General features: G+C 39.8%; 2 protein-coding genes and 1 long non-coding RNA gene across 3 annotated transcripts; 1 reads left to right on the forward strand and 2 right to left on the reverse strand.

The window, feature by feature from the left end:
• The first annotated feature begins 71 nt into the window (after positions 1 to 71).
• Positions 72 to 12,022, forward strand: LOC144630415 (peroxiredoxin-5, mitochondrial-like). Its single transcript, XM_078488784.1, has 7 exons — positions 72 to 203; positions 2,017 to 2,151; positions 3,145 to 3,186; positions 3,832 to 3,921; positions 10,284 to 10,322; positions 10,653 to 10,814; positions 11,844 to 12,022. Exons 1-6 carry the CDS (start codon positions 114 to 116, stop codon positions 10,812 to 10,814), a joined length of 558 nt encoding a protein of 185 aa, XP_078344910.1. The 5' UTR covers positions 72 to 113; the 3' UTR covers positions 11,844 to 12,022.
• A 534-nt stretch (positions 12,023 to 12,556) lies between these two features.
• LOC144630055 (uncharacterized) lies at positions 12,557 to 13,357 on the reverse strand. The gene is made up of 2 exons (XR_013566447.1): positions 12,876 to 13,357; positions 12,557 to 12,803 (listed from the first exon to the last, which is right to left on the reverse strand). It is a non-coding gene; the product is annotated as an uncharacterized LOC144630055 (long non-coding RNA).
• A 33-nt stretch (positions 13,358 to 13,390) lies between these two features.
• On the reverse strand, positions 13,391 to 17,660 carry LOC144630485 (uncharacterized). The gene is made up of 2 exons (XM_078488841.1): positions 16,882 to 17,660; positions 13,391 to 14,287 (listed from the first exon to the last, which is right to left on the reverse strand). Exons 1-2 carry the CDS (start codon positions 17,435 to 17,437, stop codon positions 13,884 to 13,886), a joined length of 960 nt encoding a protein of 319 aa, XP_078344967.1. The 5' UTR covers positions 17,438 to 17,660; the 3' UTR covers positions 13,391 to 13,883.
• Positions 17,661 to 21,352: the final 3,692 nt, after the last annotated feature.

A 21,352-nucleotide genomic window follows, 5' to 3' on the forward strand; every position in this document is an offset into this window, starting at 1 on the left:
TTTCCGTACTTCTCCCGAAAGGGCCGAAGATTCACCGAAGATTTATTGCCAGGTTGACCAATAGAGTGGGAACTGGGAGAAGTTACAGCAACGGAGGAAGTCATTCCCAAGCCATGCATCGATCAATCGGTCGATTAGGTGGAATAGCATCCGTATTTTTACGAGGATTTCGTTCAACTGCGTCCGTAGCAATGCCGATCAAGGTAAGATTGAATTTTGCCTCTTTCAATTGTCTTTGGGGAAATTTTCAGCGCGAAGTTCTGATATGTTCTTTTCTTCACTGCACGTGAGGAATATTAAATTAAACTCTAGCTTACTATAAGTATAAGACTTAAAATTTTCTACCTCAGCTACAAAGGAGCACAAGGCTCTAAAGCTATAAGGCTTTGCTCCTTGTCTTTTCTAGATGTCTCCCTCTTTCTTTTACCAGCAATCGGAGTGCAGATTTAGTCTCCTGTTTATTCTATATATTTTAGTGCCGAGAGTAGCTGGTATTTTTTATCTAAGGATATCTTTACGAAAAGTTTCTTGAATTAATACACAGTAAACTTGAGCTAATATCAACTTACCCGATTGCTGAAATGACTAAGCAGTTTTTCTCACAACAGTGAGAAACCTTAGAATGCATAATTGCAAGTATAAATGGACCCAAGTCTGTGTAAAGGTTGCCCATTTTAATATGCATTTGTTAAATTTCAGCTTAAAGCTAGAAATGATCAGAAATAAGGCTTATATAGTATTAAAATTTCAAAAGCACGCAATGAAATCAACCATTAGTGCATTTCATAAATTTTCCACCACCATATGCATGTGCATAGCATTTAGCTTTTGGAAATATTCAATTGGCAGAGTATTGGCCAGTTGCATTTTATTATGTTGTTATTTTTCGGTTGGGGGAGAGGGGTTTATAAAACATCAATTTCCTAGCTCCTCTTATTTTCCTTGGAAGAAACTACATCCTTGTTTTCCCCCTAAACAAGGAAATTTTTCTGCAACTTTCTGGGAAAACATGATTCCGTGTAACATCAGGAAATCAATGTTTTCTGAGAAAGGTCACGGTTGCTTGCATTTCCTGGATGTTTTGCACTCCAAGACATTAATCTTGACTGTTATTTAGGGGGAGGGGGTGCTGACTTTGTTTTAGTACCTAAAAACATCCATCCCCTCATAGAAAGTTACAGAACGTCAGGAAAGTCTCAGAGAATATGAGGAGGGGGTGTCTAATGGGAGGGGAGGGGTGGAGTCATTTGTTTACTTCCTGAAAATATCCATTTCCCAGCAGAGGGTCACAGAAATTTCTGCAGAGGTAGACGCTGAGGCATACATTTCTGGAGAAGAACAAGAAGGTGGCATATAAATGTATGCACAGCCTGTTTTACATGGGTTTGCTTTGTTAAGGGAGAGGGAGAGAAGACTCCAATTGAAAAAAAAAAAACCTCTGTTGGGGTTACCTAGGGAGTATGGATATTTTCTGGAACTACACAATATATGTAAAAGTGCATTGTATTGGGGGGGGGGGGCAAACAGGGGCAAACCTCTATAGTCATGTGGTATTCTTAAGTTACCGGTACATTACATACATGTATTACCCTCAGTGTCTGGAAGGGGGGTCCTGATCCCTCATTCCCGCTCCTCTTTCACGCGAATTCCGCATCCCACACTTTTTCCCCATTGCTATCCCGATTCCTGTTTTTTCTTTCTTCAAAAATACATTAAAAAGACTGTTTTCTGCAAAAGCTAATAAATGTAAAAAGGTAGATATTGCTTCACATCTTGCGTCCTCAGGAAAAAGTTTCAACGTCACTGCCTGTCCATTGCACCCTAGCAATCTTGACCTTGAGGTTTCCTCCAAGTCCTTTATCCCTTTTGATTTTTTCTAACCCAGTGAAGGTTTTTCAAGTGATTATTGATTCTTGACAGTAAAGATATCTCGCTATGAAATAAATTTTCCTAAGGAGCATTATATGTAAAGCTAAAAAACCAATAAGGAAAATATTGAATTTGATCTTTTTTTAGGTTGGTGACTCACTTCCGTCTGTTCAGGTCATGGAGAGTACTCCTAATGACAAAGTCAATGTTGCCTCGTTATTTGCTGGCAAGAAAGGAGTACTGTTTGCAGTGCCAGGGGCCTTTACCCCAGGCTGCACAAAGGTTCGTATTGTACAGTATTTGTTTAACAATAATAAGCAATTATTGGATGAGGCTAAGTATGATATGAAGAATTATGCAGATTGAGGAGGGTGTTATCTGCCGAAGCCGAAGGCTTCGGCAGATAACACCCTCCAAGATCTGCATAATTCTTCATATCATACGAAAGCCGAATTCAATAAAATATATTGTTTTATTATTCATTCAAAATATTTCCAAGACTCTAAAAACACAAAATGAATTAAAATGGCTACTAAATTTGGCGTAGAATTTTCGCTAACAGTGGCCAATTCCTCCGGTGTCGCTGGTTTTTTGATGTTTCTCTCCTGAAGATAAGCTTTAAATATCAAGTGACTTCCCTTCGAAGCTTTTTTGATGTTTTTGCTATCTTTATCATCTAATATTTTGGCCATTTTTTTGTCGCAATGTTGAAATTTAGCGACCATTTTCGCCTTCGGCTGAGCTCTGTACAAAGCCATTGTTGCGTGACGTCAATCGTCCAATAATTTTTCTATTATTGGACGATTGACGTCAATCGTCCAATAATAGAAGCGTCTCTCAAATTTGGTCGGTGCTAGCCGGTTAGTTGGAATTAGCCAGGGATTGAAAGCCAATCAGAAACGAAGAAATATTTTGAATGAATAATAATAAATAATAATGTTGTATACAGTGTAGTTGTTTGTTGGAAACTTCCTATTATTTTAAAATACCTTATTGATAAGCCCCAGGACCCATCCATCTTCCCCACACTTTTCGTTATAATTTAGCTTACAGTAACTGTGACCTTTTCAAATTTTAATCTGAGCAAATCAGTTCTGATCAACAAAACATTTTATACCGAAGTGTACAATTACCTTTGAGGTCAAATTACATGCAATATAATATTGAAAAAAAATAGAAATTATATGTTTAATGTAATTTAAATATGTTTTATGTAATTTAAACTTGATTCATTCAAATTTATTTCACTTATTCATTTATTTTGTTAAATTGCAGACTCATCTTCCGGGATATGTTGCAGACTTTGACAAATTGAAGGTAAAGTACAAATTTAATTCAATCAAAACCAAACATTCAATTATCATTTGTTAAACTCATCAACAATAGATGAGCTTGGGGATGGTGCCTGGAAAGATGGTGAAGCCTCGAGCACAAAGCCGAGAGCGTAGGGTAACCATGACAACCCTGTGAGCGGCAACCACCAGGCACCGTCACACTGCATACACAGTGGAACCATGATACTTACCTCATACTTACCAGAGAGGGAGGGAGGGCAGGGAGAAGACGCCAAAGACAGTCGAACGGCAAAGGAGCACGTGAAAATGAGCTGACCTCAGAAGCCGAGCTGTAAAACCACGCGACCCCCAGCAGACCCCCCTCCCACTACGCATGACCAAAACACGGGTAGGCTGCTGACCAGCATTGTTTCGCGTTTAACTTAGCTTAAATTACATTCAACCACATATCAGTACTGAATAGGAATGTTCTTTGATGGAGGCCCATAATCCTAAGCTCAAAATTTCAATTCTCTCAACAGGTTATTATACATGTACATTTCTTTACATGCTAGTTCCAAGAACTTTGTGGTTCATTTAGACAGTACATTATTGAGGGAGTAAGCTAAAGGGTTAATGACAAAGCCACGCTGTAAGTCTAACAAATCTTTTTTCTGTTTGTTTTCAGGAAAAAGGTGTTGAAGTTGTTGCTTGTATCTCAGTAAACGATCCATTTGTGATGGCAGCCTGGGGAGAGGCACACAAATGTGAAGGCAAGGTACGTCAACATGCATTCTGCTTTATAGTTGAACATAGACAACAGCAGTAGTTGCTGCAATCTTTGTAACTGATGAATACCGCACTCTTGTTAATCTACCACATCGTCATAATGTTCTTTTTAATTTACCGGTAGTTCACTTTGATATTCATTCATTGTAAATAGTTTTTAATTAGTACTTTAGATAAGTAATGGAGTAGATAGATCTCCTCAATTAGCTTATGTATAGCTAAATACCGTATTTATTCGATTAAGCGCCCAACTTCGAATAAGCGCCCACCCTGTAGGTAGGAGAAGTTAATAAGCGCCCAGCCTCGAATAAGCGCCCACCCCCATCCCCTTAAAAAGAGGACACAAGAGGGGTATTGATTATTATTGAAATTGAGATTGAAATTTACTATAAAGACCGAGTTTTCTTAGTATTTTACAGAAACTTTCAATAAACAGTTAAAATTCAGCTTTGGTACATCTTCACGTTTTGTTATTATATGTTGTTTTCTTTCTGTTGTGTCTTACCGCGGATAAATCACTCAACTCCGTTGATAAAAGGCCGACCGAAGTTTATTCTACACTTACTAAAAACTAAGTTACACAAATTCTCAATCCAAACACGCATAGCTTAACTATATAAAGTTCCGCTTTGGGACTAGCGTTACGTAACTATCTTACGTAACCGTTATGCCTAATTAACTAACACTATAACATCTCTCGTTAACACTATAACATCTCCTCCCGTTGAAAAACTCAAATTACATTAACAGAAGAAATAATTGAAAAAAACTAAATTCACTTAAATACATCAAAGATCAGTGTTCAGTGTTCTCCCATTAATAACTGAAAGTTCAATGTGTTTTTACATCTCTTCAATTAAACGCTTAGGTTTCGATCTAACTCTAGTTGAACGACGTTTAACATCTTCTGGAAAAGTTGAACCAGAATTGTCTGTGTCATCTAGTTCTTCTTGTGGAGCAATCTGAACTGGTGATGAAACTTCAACTAAGGGTGTGGTAGTCGTCTCATTAGGAGCAGACTGTTGTGGGAGATCTTGTGTTGAAACAGACACACTTGCATCTTGTGCTTCAGGCAAAACGATCTCTGGTAATTCGCAGCTTTTGGTTTTAACATCAGCTACTTTTGAACCAGCTAGTTCCCTCAACTGATCCACATGTCTTTTCCAGAGCCTCTCTCCAACTTGCACACGATAAGTGACGAGACCCAATCGATCCTGAACCACTCCTTTAGCAGGGCTCGACAATTTTTCTGAAGTCCTTCTAGTCGTGGGCTAGCTGGTATTGCTACTTTACTAGCCCAGAGCTTGAGAGCTCTAGCCCAGTACACAGTTATGTGAGCCATTCCACAAGCTTCGTGCTCCCGCGAACGCTGATGGATAAAGATGGATATTTGTGACAAGTGTGGCAAAACATTACACCCTTTTCCTCGTCATACACCACCCACGGCCATTTTGTTTTCCGCTGTGGAAGAAACAAACGTTTTCACTGCGTATCATACTTCTTGTTTTTGGTCTGAACTTGATCTGCAGCAGCTGGTACATTGGCACTACGCTTACGCTGATCTTCATCAACACCATCTCCTTTCTGTGTGAAGCCAAAGTTCAAGAGGCTCATTGAAAAACAAAGCGATTTACACTCGTAACATCGCACGTGCTACAACTTCTTTGTACATGTCCAAGTGGTTCCCAGACTTCTCCCGTCCACATAGAACACCTTGCGAATATATTCTCTTTAAATCGAGTACTCGTTGTCTTTTAAACCCGTCTTTGACTCCTTCGTGGCATAGGTGTAATTAATTTCATATGAAACATCTTTTCTAAATATTTTAATGCAGGTCTTGCCAGTCAATTCAACAACTGGGCTTTTAAGTGGCTTGCTAGCCCACTGGGCTAGCAAAGTACTTTATTCACTAGCCAAACGAAAACTATCGCTAGCCCCGGGAGTCGGGCTAGCGGATTTTTCGAGCCCTGTTTAGTCCAAGCTGCTCCACGATTTCGGTAGTCCTTGACCATCACAGGTTCACCAACCTCAAAAGCACGTTGGACCAAGGGACTGAGCTTTCTAGACTTCTGTTCCATCCGTGAAGACAAGTCGGGGCACAGTAACTCTAGCCTTGTTCGAAGTCTACGACCCATTAAAATCTCTGAAGGTGGACATCCAGTGCTGGTATGGGGTGTGGTTCGGTAACTCAACAGAAATCGGGCCAGTTTCTCTGTTAGCGTACCCGGTTCATTCTTCATGACTTTCATGGCCTCTTTAAATGTTCGAACAGCACGTTCAGCTTCACCGTTCGAAGAAGGATGGTACATGTAGGGTGAAGACAAACACAGGCGAACACCATTAGCAGTTAAGAAATCTTTCATTTCCCCGGCGATGAATTGCGGACCATTGTCTGCGACTATCTCTTCTGGCAAACCATGTGTTGCAAACAAGCCACGTAGAGCTTTAATTGTGGCGCTGGCACTGGTGGATGACATTAGAACAACTTCTATCCACTTAGACTTGGCATCAACAACAACAAGGAACATTCCTCCATTGAAGGGACCAGCAAAATCCACATGTAAACGCTGCCAGGGGCGAGTTGGCCAGATCCAAGGTTGGTTGGTTGGCTTGACAATCAGCACAATCTCTCACGGTCTGTTCGATGTCATTGTCCAGGTTTGGCCACCAAACATGCAGTCGAGCCAAAGACTTCATCCGCACCATGGGGTGGTTTAGATGTAATTCGGTTAGCACTTCTTTTCGATATCTGGTGGGTATCACTACTCTTGTACCACGCAATAAACAACCATCCTCAACTGTAAATTCTTCACGTTTGGCGCGATAGAATCTGAACTCCTCCGGTGTGTTCTCTTCTGCTGGCCAGCCATGCAGGACATAATGTAAGACACGTGAAAGGAAAGGATCTCCTCTTGTGGCCTCTCTTATTCTGGTTGCCGTAATGGGTGCACGTTCAATTTGGACTCTGTTGACTTGATCACCTTCTGTCGACCAGTCATCAGCTTCTTCTGTAGTTTTCCTAGGCAAGCAAGACAGTGCGTCTGCATTTCCATGGTTCTTGGATGCTCGGTACTCAATATCGTACGTATAAGCCGCCAGTTGAATGGCCCATCGCTGTAGTCGAGACGCAGCGAGTACTGGAATTCCCCGTTTCGGACCAAGTAGATAGGTGAGAGGCCTGTGGTCGGTCAGCAAGGTAAACCGTCTACCAAACAGGTACTGATGAAATTTCTTTATACCAAAGATGATGGCTAACGCTTCTTTTTCAATCATGGAGTAGTTTTGCTCACTCGAGGAAAGAGTACGGGAGGCAAAGGCTATTGGCTTCTCTTCCCCATCCTCAGAAACATGTGATAACACCGCTCCTAAACCAAACGACGATGCATCAACCGCCAGTCGCACCGGCCTCTTTGGGTTGTAATGCGTCAGCAAAGGTGCAGATTGCAAAATGCTTTTCAGCTTCAGGAATGCTTCTTGACATTGTTTGGTCCATTCCCAGGGAATGTTCTGAGCTAGTAGACGATTCAGTGGGTGAACCAGGGTAGCCATGTCCGGAATAAATCTGCGTTAATAATTAACTAATCCCAGAAAGGATTTCAGTTCCGTCGGGTTCTCCGGTACTGGCACCTCTTGAATCGCTTGAACCTTACGAGGAGATGGGTGAATACCATCACGATCCACAACAAAAGCAAAGTATTCAACGGATGGCTTCATAAACACACACTTCTCCGACTTTAACTTGATTCCAATACTGCTCATACGCTCCAAAGCGCCTTCCAGGTTACGAAAATGCATCTCATCGTTTGAGCTAGTAATAATGAGATCATCCAGAATGCCACCAACCCCCTGAAGACCATTCATAACAGAATCCATTATCTTCTGAAAGATGGCAGGGCTGGACGCTACACCAAATGGCAGGCGAGTGTATCGGAACAGGCCAAGATGTGTATTGATCGTTACGTACTGCCTCGATTCCTCATCTAAAAGCACTTGCTGGTACGCTGAAGACAAGTCCAACTTTGTAAACGTTTCCCCTCCATTTAACTGGGCGAACAGGTCATCAGCTGTAGGCATAGGGTGCTCCGGTACATCCAAGACAGGGTTGATCGTTACCTTGTTATCGCCACAGATGCGAACACTGCCATCAGGTTTGAGCACAGGGACGATGGGTGTGGCCCAATCTGAAAACTCCACTTTTTCCAGCACACCAATCTTTTCCAGTCTGCGAAGCTCGTCAGCAATTTTCTCTTTCGACGCAAATGGTACTGGTCTGGGTTTAAAGAACTGCGGCACTGCGTTTTCTTTCAGCTTCAAATGTGCAGTAACTCCTTTAATGGTTCCCAGGTTACCATCAAACAACGATGAATACTTCGTTTGAAGTAAGTCCAGTTTGTTAACAGGCTCCAAGGAAATTTGTTTGATCTGTCCCCAACCCAACTTCAACACGGACAGCCAATCACGACCCATCAGCATTGGACCATCATTTCCTGTGATAACAACCGGTAATACAGTTTCTTGATCACGATACGTAACTTGAACCTTAGCTTCTCCGATAACGGGAATTTCATGACCAGAATAACTTCGCAGCTTCACGTCTGTGCGCTCCACAGGTTTTGACGCCAGAACATCAGTCCAAACACTCTGGGGGATAACTGTTACAGAAGCTCCGGTGTCAAGTTCCATGTCCACAGTTTTCCCATCTATTGCTACTGGCACGATAAACTCTTTACATTTTCCACGGGAATCTGAGACTGTAAACATGGGCCAATCACTTCCATTCGCTGATTGCTTGACTGCCAGATCTTCTTCGACGAAACGAACTTTCTGTTGTTTCTTCTTCTTTTTCCCAGAACTCGACTTTGGCGTCCACTTTTTCTTCACATTTTCTGGTTTTTGCTCTTTCTCAGGACATTTCTTCACAATGTGACCAACTTTTTGACAACCATGGCACTTGGAATTGCGAAAGAAACACGTGTCCGATGAGTGATTGACTTTTCCACAACGAAAGCACTCCGGAAACGTAACTGCCACTTTCTTTGCTTCTTCCACACTTCCTCCATGTAATGCAGTGGTTTCCTTTTCGGACAATTCATCAGCACAAGCCTTTTCGACAGCCGTTTGTAAAGTTAAGTCAGCTACCGCGAGTAACTTGCGTTGAATCGTTCGCTCCTTTAAACCACACACGAAACGATCCCGTATCGCCTCTCTCGCGATAACCGCCAAACTCGCAATTTTCCGCCAACTTTTTCAATCGAGCAAGAAATTCTCGAATAGATTCCGACTGCTGCTGTTCCGCCTTATGAAACTTGAAACGCTCGGCTATGACTATCGGCTTCGGATCCAGGTGCTTAGCCAAATTATCAACAATTTCCGCGAAAGACAACTCCTTCGGTCTCCTCGGCGATACAATGCTTCTAAGTAGCCCATACATCTTATTTCCCATTAAGGTAAGTATTGTCGGTATTTTTTTCCCTTCCAGCACATTGTTCACCTCGAAGAACATTTCTACGCGTTCGACATAATGCTTCCAGTCCATGCCCGGTACAAACTCCTCGATTTGGCCGATAAACGAAGAATTCACTATTAGCGTTTGCTGCGTTGTCGAATCCGGCGAAGTCATCCTCGTCGCCAGTTGTTGTGTCTTACCGCGGATAAATCACTCAACTCCGTTGATAAAAGGCCGACCGAAGTTTATTCTACACTTACTAAAAACTAAGTTACACAAATTCTCAATCCAAACACGCATAGCTTAACTATATAAAGTTCCGCTTTGGGACTAGCGTTACGTAACTATCTTACGTAACCGTTACGCCTAATTAATTAACACTATAACATCTCTCGTTAACACTATAACACTTTCAAAATAAACGTACTACTTGCTAAAAATGGTGAAAATTTAATAAGCGCCCAGCCTCGAATAAGCGCCCATCTCGAATAAGTGCCCACTCTCAAGTCCAAAAATTTAATAAGCGCCCAGGGCGCTTAATCGAATAAATACGGTACATTGACACAAATAATAAAGTTGTTAATGGTAATTTCCTTGTGTGTGAGCAGTTACATTTATATGTTACACCACATCCCATCCAGTACACTGACTGTATGCAGGCTTCCAAATGATTTCCTTCTGATACATTGTATGAAGGAAGGAAATTGGACATCTGTTTGGCCCACAGGCCACCCACCCTAAAATGGTATGCCACATTCTCCCTTGGGGAGGGAAGGGAGGCTCTTTCAAGTACAGTAATCAAACCCCAGTAACCAGTTTAATTTTAAAAGTGTGTTGACTTGTATAAGATACAATGAGCTTGTACATGTATTTCACATTGTTTTAATTTACTCACTTTGTCTTAGATCCGAATGTTAGCTGACACTAAAGGTGAATTCACAAAGGTACGTTTTTCCTCATTTCATTTTATATGTTACATGTAATAGTCATTGAGTGCCAAATCTGCCAGAAATTTGTCTAACATTTCCCAACCAGTTCAATGTTGCAAAATTTCAAAGAAATCTGAGATTACATTGGAAAGTGAGCCGTTATCGCGAAACCGAGTTTGCCTGCCCATTTCCGCCTATCCACGCGATCCTAAGTCACCCTCACGTCCTATATAAATGGATTCGTGTTGCTTGTAAAGTTCCGTTCCACATTCAGGCGCGTCATTCGTGACGTAGCTAGCGCTCGTTAAGGCCTGGTGAGTAACTGTTTTCCTTTCTTTTCATCAGGCTGTGGATATGGAGCTTGATGCGACTCCATTCTTGGGAAATGTTCGTTCCAAGAGATACGCGATGGTGGTTGAAGACGGTGTGGTGAAGAAGCTTAATGTGGAACCTGATGGTACAGGGCTGAGTTGTACTCTGTCCACCAACATCTTTAGTTTGTTGTAGGTACGTAACAAGAGAAAGAGAAGTATACAAAAACTTACTTTGATTCGATAATGCACGGTCAACAAGCACTTCAGATCAGCAATAGGGTATAGGGACCCGTTTCTTAAAGGTCCCGAAAAGCCATACGGCGGGAAGCCATACGGCGGGAAGCCATACGGCAAAATCTCCAATCTTATATGGTTACTGAGCTGACTTTGATTCACATATTTTTTAATACGAGCAGAGGTTCCCTTTATACAAAGTTTCAGGCCTATACGTATGTACACTTCTCTGTTTTAAAGACACAGATACCGTATCTATTCGATTAAGCGCCCTGGTTTTTTTTTGGGGTGGGTTTTTTTAAAAAATGGGGACTAAAAAGCGCTTTACAGACCCGAAAAGTTTCCGGGTCTTTCGAGAAAATGGACCCCAGGTTTTATAAAGTCAGGTTTAGAATAGCGTAACGGTTTTGATAGCATGTTACTCAACGCTGTATTCTTGACAGAGAAAAAATTACATCGTACACCATCTTTGTAAAACATTGCGACTCGAAGCCAAGAAAACATCGTAGACTCTCCAGTTTTTGAGAACTTGAGAACTTTCCAAGAAAATGATGGCGTCATTTGGAAAAAAATTCGAGACGACGAGACTCTTGAAATTTAAACTGTATGTTTCGATTTTTTCTGTTTTTTTTTTTTGTCCGTCCTTTGTGGCTAAAATTTTGCGAGACACTGCTTGTTTTCTCTGCGCCTGAAGGATGCCATTCACCACCCCCAGCATTGCCGCTGTAATAACTTGTACATGACGTTCTCGAAATGCCCTGGAGCGACATCTGAAGTAGCCGTTTATTTGTGCCTTCTTCATCTGTAGTATATTGTACAAAACTAATTGTTAGGTCTATTTTCATTCTTGGTTTATAAAGAAGGTTTTGAAGTGAAAACAGCTCCTTGTTTTGGCTATGATGACGCTTTGTTAGACAGCCCTCTTTACAAAGTACATTTGTTCGTGTTAAAGTTTAACATTTATGTTTTGTTTGTTATTTTTTGTTAGATTCCATTGAAAAGAGAGACAACGAGAAGCTGGCATAGACTGTAGGAAAACAGAGCTTCGATTCAGAAAAGCGTTTTTAACAAGAATACCCTGCATGAGTTGACGAGGACTTTTAATATAAGGATGATTATCTGTTAACACTAAGACATGGATAATATAAGCTTAGAGCATTTTATGGCAGTTGTAGGAAAATATGACTATATTGGGCAAAGGTTAAAAAAACCCTTACTAATTTCATTTATCTGTCTAACCATCGCATCTAATGGGAGGACTTCATACCACCACCTACACCTACATCCATACATACATTATTTTTATTTTTTTTGGTTTTTAGTGTGGAAGTATTGTCAAGGGGCTAGCTGCCAGAAACGCTGGTAGTTTTTAAGATGTAGATAATGTTTTCCAAAAAAGGTTTAATGCTAACCGATTCTTGGATCATTTTTTAGACGCCCAAGACGCTTTTGAGCTTTCCTTGACTAGCCCTAAAGCTATTTATTTCCTAAACGGGTCGTTCTTTTCTCCCAAGCAGTTCCTGATTATTATGTTTTACACAACGTCACAAGGTGTCCCACCTTATTTCGTAGTATTTTGGTCTAAGCTGTTGAGGCTGACATTGGGTAGATCCCGTATATGAAATGTTTAAATCTTAAAAGGCGAGATATTGGGATACACAGCAGCAGACAAAACTGGAAGCAAATACTTGACAGACTTCATTTTCTTCAAGGCTTGTTTATTACACACATAAGTATTCCCTGATCGATTACAACGCAAATTCAAACCGTTGTTTATTGTATTAACAAAAATATAGTTACAGTTCACCTACTAAACTAATTTCAAAGTGAAACCTTTGCCATGCTGTTTTAATGTTAAATCTATTTTATGGCTACTTTTTGGTGGTTTTCCAAACTGCCATGCAAGCCAATCAAAAAGGTAAACGACAGCACGTGCATTTGATCTGCACTATGCCTATAATAATAACGGCTTTGTTAGCGTGTCAAATCTGTAGTAGCTGAGGGGAAAAGTCCCCTCTACTAACGAGAATGCTTCTCTTACTATGTGTTCGATTGGTTACATGTAATAGAAAAACCAGCAATGTCATAATAAGAAAGAAACGTTACCATACAGACGCATTAGGATGGTTGTTTTCCATAATTTCCTTGGAGTAATTTGAATTTGTCTTCTTACTTTCTACAGACTCATTTGCCATTTTCTTGAAAGCAAATACAAGTTGCCATGAATATATAAAACAGCACGAATGTTCAAAACACGTCATTTTTTTTTTCTCGCATAACTAAATATCGCCCCTCGCTTATTAAATGTGATCGGCTTAGAAAACATTATCACAAACAGTGTGGCATACCTCCCAACTCCCTTGGCTACCCTACTACCTCCCCTTCCCTCCCTAAAAGTTTAGTCCTGCATTACGAGCCCTCGACTGCAAAGACATGATCAGCAGTTTCTCAAACGTCTGCAGTTTGTTTCCAGTTATTTCGGTTGACTGAGACGCGGTTGGTCTTGTTCGATGAGACCAGTATACGAGGAAAACGTGAAGTGAAACAAGTCTCCCTCCCCTTACTTTATATTCAGCGTTGTAACTGTTTTGCTATACAAAAATATTGTGAAAAATACTATCCAGAAACTACACTCCATTTTATCACGCGGGGTTACTATAAATTAAGATATTACCGAGGGCTTTTTTATTTGAATCTGCTACTGTTGTAGGATATGTGGGCTTCGCGGGAATTTCACCACAAGAGAAGTGTGGCTTGCGTTTGAAACGCGCTTGCCCAGAATTCCCGTCATACCGAGTGTGTCGGTTCGCGTTTAACAAACCTCTTTCGCCAAATGGCCTTTTTTCATTTACTACGTTTCTGTTAAATGTGCCATTCGATATTTAACTTCACAATAACTCCAGATTCATTCGTGTTACAGTTCAGAGGTTTGTTTCAACTTCGTTCCCTAACAAAACACTCGCCTAAATTGCAGACTAAATCCCCAATGATACTACTATTAAAATTACCTCAATTACTAGAAACTGATTTATGGATTATTAAGATCGTATTTCTTTCTTAGTTCGTCCGTCTTGTTGGAGGGCGAACCGGGCTTCAACCTGATACCCTTGGGGTGTTTCTTCTTGGACGGTTCCGCTGGTTCCAGGGGCTCGTAACCCGCTGCCCGCATACAGCAACATATCAACCAGATTATGATGTAGACAATTATTGGTATCAAAATGATGGCTAATATGGGAAATAGAACCCATAGGAGATCTTTCACTACCGGGCACTTCTCGTGGTACCAGCTATCCTTGTGGCAATCCTTTGGTTGGAAGTTGGCTGAAGGGTACCGCTCGCATCTTGCTGTTGAAGAGCACCAGTAACACAGGTTGTCATCTTCTAAACATGTTTTGCAAGATCGTTTTCGTTTATTGCAGGGAGTTACTCCAACTGAAAAAGAAATAGAAGCAAATTCTGTTAAACGCCATATCCAAATATATTTTAATAGGCTACCCTCCCTAAATCTAAAATTTTAATTTAAATGCACGGGTAAAACTGTAGTTTTTTTACAAAGTGTAGAAACTCTTGTAAGCGGCTTTTAATGTGGGACTAGCTTTTTTCTTGGGGGGGGGGGGGGGGGGGGGAGGGGGGGGGGGGGGTTTTGTGTAGAGGCATTGTTCCTGTTGGTTTTATTGTTCTCTCGAAGGGAAGCGAGCCTTATTTAAGATGGAGAGCTGCTACCCAACCCTTTTTCAGTTTGTTTTCGGGTCACTGAAATTTGTGTGCTTTTGTTTTCAAACTGCAAAAACGCAAACAATTAATGTGGTTGATCTTTGTTAACTTTAAACAATAAGGTTAATGTCTTCTAATTTGGAAACGAAAAGAAAAACATACAGAAGAAAAAAAGAACAAACTGGAAACATTGTTCAAACTTTAGTTCAAATACGCAAAATTTGGAAAACTTTGTCCTTAAACCTGGCCATTCTCACGCCAGTTATTAAACAAAAATCAAAGCGTAAACAGTTGACAAACAACCTGCCCATTTTCTACGAACGCGTTTCTTTTTTGCTTAGAATATTCTGTCAAAAACGTTCAATAGCAATATCTTACTTTTGTCAATCATATTCAAAAATCATCAACGAACCATTTTTTCTTCCAGGATGACATTACCCCGAGGCATTGTTGCCCTGCGGAAGGTTTTTGAATGAAACTGAAATATTGACAAAACCATTTCCAATGTTTTTATTGCTTCTTGAAGTGGTGTATTTCAGTTTTACGAGATTTTGAAGCATGTTTAGTTTGCAGAACGCTTAGGCTCCACAAGGTGCCATGACTGTTGAAGAACAAATTTGCATTTTGCGCTTGAACGGTGTACAGTGTGGGAGGCACCATACCTTTTATAATTGTAAAACCTCTTGTTTTTAAAAAGTTCTCATTCTGTGATTGAAGATGCGTGATCAAAAATATATTTCTCCTTACAAAATCAGTGGAATGTTAAGAAGACAGGAAGAGAATGCAAAAAACGCATCAGAACAAGGGGAGATTGATTTGATTTACTAACAGATTATGGGAACTTGTAGTGAGTGGTATGTATGGCAATCAGAAAAGAGGATTAATATTTTGAGGTAGGAAAGGAGTGAAACAAAAGATGGAATGTTTACGTCATGCATGCCTTGTTAACAGTTGTTATGGCTTTAGATCTGTTTTGCAATCATTTAGATCTTTGGAAAATTCTGCCCGCAATTATGATTGGAAAGATTCAACGCGTTACCTGAGCGACATTTGAAAACTTTTTTAAAACCAGTTTGAAGTTTACTTCAGCAACGAAAAGTCTATCATTAGAATTGATGTTGTGTTGTAGGAGACGGTATGGACGGTCGGATTATGTACCTTTCACTTGAGGCTTCCCCAGGGGGGATATTAAAAGGCAATTTTAGTTGACGGTCAGTTTAAAGGGCCAAAACATTGCGTTATTAGGGTTGGCCTGTTTTGACTAATGTTCCCCGTAAGACATCGAGAGTACATAAAGACTTAAATCATGAGACTGTGCTAATCGTACTTGCGCTAAGATACTCTTCAAACGGTACCCGACAAAGACATATTGCACAAGTGATCTTTGTTCCATTGAACAATTTTGACAAGATTTAGAAAATTTACATGTGAACAAAACTCTCGATCAAGTTCATGAAGAGGTTTTAAACAGAAATTCTGAGAAGTTGTTTAGTGTTTTGTCGAGATGATGCATTTCGAAAAGTGCTTTCCCTTATTTTAGCACATTCTGGAAATTTCTCAAACCTTAGACAAAGATGTTTAAATGCCGCAGAAGAATAATTGCTTGCCACGCTTATGAAAAATTCATAATTTTAAAAGGCACGATAATTGTTTTGTTTGTTTCCAACCGTTTAAGGTTTCGTTTGAATTTTAGTTGAAGTTTAAAACACAAAATTTCGTTGGAAAACGTTTAAAGGGAACATTCTGTAATTCTGGTGATTAAACTCATTGGTTTTGCTTGAAGGCGGTTAAAACGTCGTAACTTATCTTTTTTTAAATTATGCGTGTTGAGCCACCTCGTGCTGACTTATCAGGTTTCCTTGGCGCAAACTCTCTATCACATCCCCCGTGAAAAGTTGAACAGAACTGTAGAATCTTTCCTTTTGACAATTTTAGCGGTACAAAATCTGGCGGACGTGAGTGTTTTCCGTGAGCAAAACGTACAATCTGATTTGACGAAAACAAAATTCTTTCCCCGTTTTTTGCATATATTTTCATTCCACTTGCTTTAGTAACCTTCCATGCGTGAATGGAGAGCAGAAATGTCTTCGTTTTCGTACAATTAACAATAATAACCCTCCCTTTCAATAGTTAAAAACTTCCGTACTAGGTTACTTTCTTTCTTGATATCCCAAAACACAGAATTGCTAACGTAAATAATGGACAGCTCTCTGATCAAATATAGGGCGAGGAATTCCTTTGGAAGTCACCCAACCATGTAACACGAAAGTTATCTACTCACTAGCGGGGCGATATCTAAAAATGCCACTTACTTGGGTATATACATTGATCTTTGTAGGCTGAATGCTTTTTATGACAAGAGTGCCTTCTTGTTGAAGTATTGTAATGAACTTCACATGTTTGTGTGGACTCGCACCAGAAGCAAAACTCGTGTGAGGTACAATTTTCACATCCACCCTGCCGACCGCAAAATACGCTGGCGTTTACTGTGACTACGCTGCTATTATCTACTGACTTGTTTGCGGCGGGTGCATCCATCGCATCCAGTTCGTCCAGAGATTTGTCGTAATACTCCAACACTTTCTCTTTTCTCTCATCCTCAGCCGTTCGAGAAGTACATGTCGTCTGTCTGTGTTGGCGCGGGCAGTTCTCGCTCCCTTGCCTTATGCACTCGCTCCTTACTGAACCATCGCTACACCACTCACAATTCCCTCCTCTGGACAGGCACTCCTCACAATTTGGTTCGTCTTGCGCGCAAGTTTGGTCGTCATAATAGTTCTGGACGTATCCCTGTTCCCGCCATTGGTCTTTACGGCACTGGGAAATTTGAACTACCATCAGCAGTAAAATTATTTGTACCCCTCTCATTATCGGTATTGGCGGGAAGTCAAAAAATATACTTCTTCGTTAAAGCTTTTCCTTTCCTTTTTCGTTCAGCTGTAGAAGTCAGTTAAAACGAGCCATTTTCTTCATGTTTCCCACCTTAAATGACGATATTTAGAGCTTCAGCTGCGACAGAGTCTAAGCAGTTGACAACTGCAGAAGGCGCAATTTCCACTGTATTACTAATGATTTAGCGCAAAGTAATTATTCTGTGATCAAAGGCTCTTTACCTATATTTGCATAAGTGACTTTGCTGAGTGACAAACCTTTGTTTAACTGGACGCATGAGGGATTTTTGATAATGATAATATTGTAACTGACAGCATGGTTCTAGAAAGTATTTACTGCTTGTTATAGAAATGAATACATTTTTAGATTTATCGATGCTTTATCGATAACTTTGAATCAAGTTTCGTCGTGTTTTTTTGCCTTCCATCGATTGAAAATTCGAGTTCCATTTAAGCGCGTATTTAAGCTATAAAATTCACGCGCGAAGGGCAAGGTGTCGTGATTTGTATGATAATTTATGCGAATAGCATTGATTGAACTTGGTCTTTAGAAAGCGGCAGAAAATGAACAGCACACGTTTGGTTTCTTTGATTGTGACATAGCTATGATTGCGAGAAAGTTTTCGCTAGATTCGCCAGTTATGAAATAATTGCACCTTTTGCTAAGTTTCTTTACTAAACTTGTTTTTAATCTGTACGCACGGAACATTCCATCTTTGTTACTCACTCCAGGAAGCTCGCCAAACGAAATGAGTTTGCATATTTAAATAACGAAGTTTCACTAGCGATACGGTGGCAATAATACGCCTTGCTTCTTGATATCGAGATGTTTATTGTCGCTTATTGTCTAATTGAATTACAAGAACAAATATACTCCCATTTATACCTTGTTGTTAGTGACGGATAGACACGATATTTCTACTGAAAATACATTTGAATAAATTATGCCTGCTCGTCCCTGTTTCCGCTGGATGTGTCCTACTTCCTTCCGGCGAAACCTGCGTTCACGAGAGCGCGTTAACTGCAACTTGATCATAAGTTTGCGTGTTAGTATAGCTGAAGGAAGGATATAGGAGATATCTGCGATCACTCTAAATAATTTCAATATTTCGACATACTTCCGATGCTTGCTCGCAATATGAATTCCTAGTAATGATCACATACAGTTCCTAGTAGATGGATTTTTTCTATCTTGTCTGCTTGGCAGTGCCAGATGACATAAGATGTTAAGCAGTCAAAGACGTAGTCAGGGAAACGTTATAGCAACAGGATTCCTATGCGAATTGAGTTTTCTCGAACCCTTACAAAGTCTGAGTTGAAGATAGTACTTACGAACTTCTGTTATCATCAAAAATATCATAGTATTCTATGCTTGCCAGATAATATTTTCCCTTTCTGTGTTGCGAGTTATGAATTATAACCAAACGTAGCGCGCACAGTTGTCTTCTTATCTACTCGTGTTTCCATGGAGATAGTGTAGGCGCATAATCAATTTAGAAGATGTTGGCGCTTTTTTGTGTGTGTGTCAGTTTTGGTGCTAATGTATAATACGTAGCACGTTTTTTTAGCCTTTGTGAACTACCAGTTTTAAAAAAAGCAAGTGCTCACTCGAGACCTCTTGCCACTATCATAATTGTTCCTTTTAAAATTCTGACAAAAAATCCTGAAAATAAGCCTGCCCAAATTTCAGAAGTAAACATTCTTTCGAAAATAAGCCCTCCCGAACAAAAGCACGTTCAGTTAGTTTGTTCTTAAAGAAATTATAATTATATATATATAATATATAATTTTTCCGATTATAAGCCCCTGTTGAAGAGATTGATAGAAGAGTTTTTCTTTGTTTTATTCTTGTATGTACTGAAAAAATTTCAGTCACAGTAACCTGTCCAAGTAGAAATCCAAATGATAGAATCTATTCGAAACACAAATTTTTATCCAAAAATGAAGTGAGATTAAAAAGAAAACAAAGTGGATTTCTGTATATTCTTAACTGTGCTCTAGTGCAAGATGACTGAAATCATTGGCCGGTCTTTAAGAAATTTGACATTAAAAATAGACCGAAATAACCGGTCAAAAATAGGCTGATCACTGGTAAAGCGTTACCAAGTGATTATGCGTTCCTTTCGAAAGTATGTTGCTTTGCGTGGCTTCTGCCTTGTCAAAACAATTGTAAATTATCAGCTATGAATGTCGGTAATGAATTTATTCTTTCGAGACGCCAACATCTCAGCTGACAACAACTTGAGGTAAGTGCAATAGAATTGTCTTATGGGGTATTATGCTTGGCATACAGGTACTTCAGTATACAATAACCATCACTTAACTCATGCTTAAGGTTCAGATTAGTTCAATAAATGTTAGAACACCGCCTAGTTAGTTTGTATTTATTCAAATGAAAATTATAGAGCATATTTACATGTTAGAGCTGTTTAGAATGATTTATAAGGTTGTTCCACACTGTTTCTAACTTTTAGTCTGCAGGTGAAACCGCAGTGTGTGTGACCATTCAAATGAAAGCTACTGAGCAGTACTTTCACGTGGTACTGTTTATTGTGCTGTACAAAGTGGTTCTAACTTTTAAGTTTGTGTATAAAACCCTAGTGTGTGACCATTCCAATAATAGCTATTGATGTGTACTTTCATGTGGTACTGTTGTTTTGGTATATGTTTAAGTGACCATTCAAATGAAAGCTTTTGAACAGTGCATTCATGTTGATTATGATATACAAGGTGGTTCAAGTTTAAGTCTGTGGATGAAACTTTAGCGTGCGGCCATTCAGATGAAAGCTATTGGGATTAAGCGGGGGGGGGGGGGCTTCTTAACTACAGATCTAGAGTAGTTGTTAAGAAGAAACTGCTCAAGATGGTAAATAGTGGAAAGCCATTTTGTATCGTTTGGTAATGCTTGATGGTGAATTTTTGGTGGGGAGGAAACGAATAAAAAATTAATATTGCGCGCGCATACCTTGTGCCAGTCCCAAACCGCGCGCTAGATGAATTAGAGATAACATAGCCTTCTTTATAATCTACGTATGGTATTATCGTATACGTGTTAGAATGGAACGTTACTAAAGACTGAAGTCTGAAAATACGGGTGTTTATATCGCTTTAACTTTTATAATCATGTGAGTTTCATAAAAACCAATCCGTGTTGTCACTGATTTTAATTTTCAGATCTATATCTGTATATCCCTTTCAGTTTTAATGTGTTTTTTTTTGTTTATTCCGGCCAGGTGACTTCTCAAATATGGCCGTGATTTAAAACACTTTAAGGACTCTTAAATGGAACAAAGGTGTGCAAACTTTAGCTTATTTGTAGGAGGTTTGGTTTCCAAAATATGATGGTCAGAAGCTTATTTTCTTAATAACAAATTGGTAGTTAATAAGGACTCTCCTTAAATTGAACCATAATTATAAATTTTTTCTTTACATTTTTCTTTTTCTCTTTATAAATGTGTTTTTGAAACTCCAAAGTTATTGCATGAAAACGGGTTGAAAAAATTCGTTTTCGTATCGCCCGCGTGTTTTGCTCTCTCCTAACTACCGAGAGCCGGGAACAGGTTTGTATCTTTTAGACTGTAAATAAGATGGTAATGACGTCAAGCCACACGTAAGCGTGTCAATAACTTTCCACTGACCTATCACAGTCCAATAGCATAGCGATGACGTCAGTATAGTCACACCTTCCCTCAACCCAGCCAGATGGCAGTGTCAATCGAAATTTGGAAAATAAGCTGTAAATCTTTCTTGAGTTACGGTATTTGATGCTAACACATACAGTGGTTGAAGAGTTCAGCTTCTGATTCAGCTGAAAAGGTAAGATCATTGAATGCTCAGGAGTCAGTGATAATTACATGGATTTGTTGTGATGCACTACCCTTAGGCTACTGGA

Source organism: Oculina patagonica, chromosome 11 (genome assembly GCF_052425735.1).
Source record: "Oculina patagonica isolate OP01 chromosome 11, crgOcupat, whole genome shotgun sequence".
Lineage (NCBI taxonomy): Eukaryota > Metazoa > Cnidaria > Anthozoa > Scleractinia > Oculinidae > Oculina > Oculina patagonica.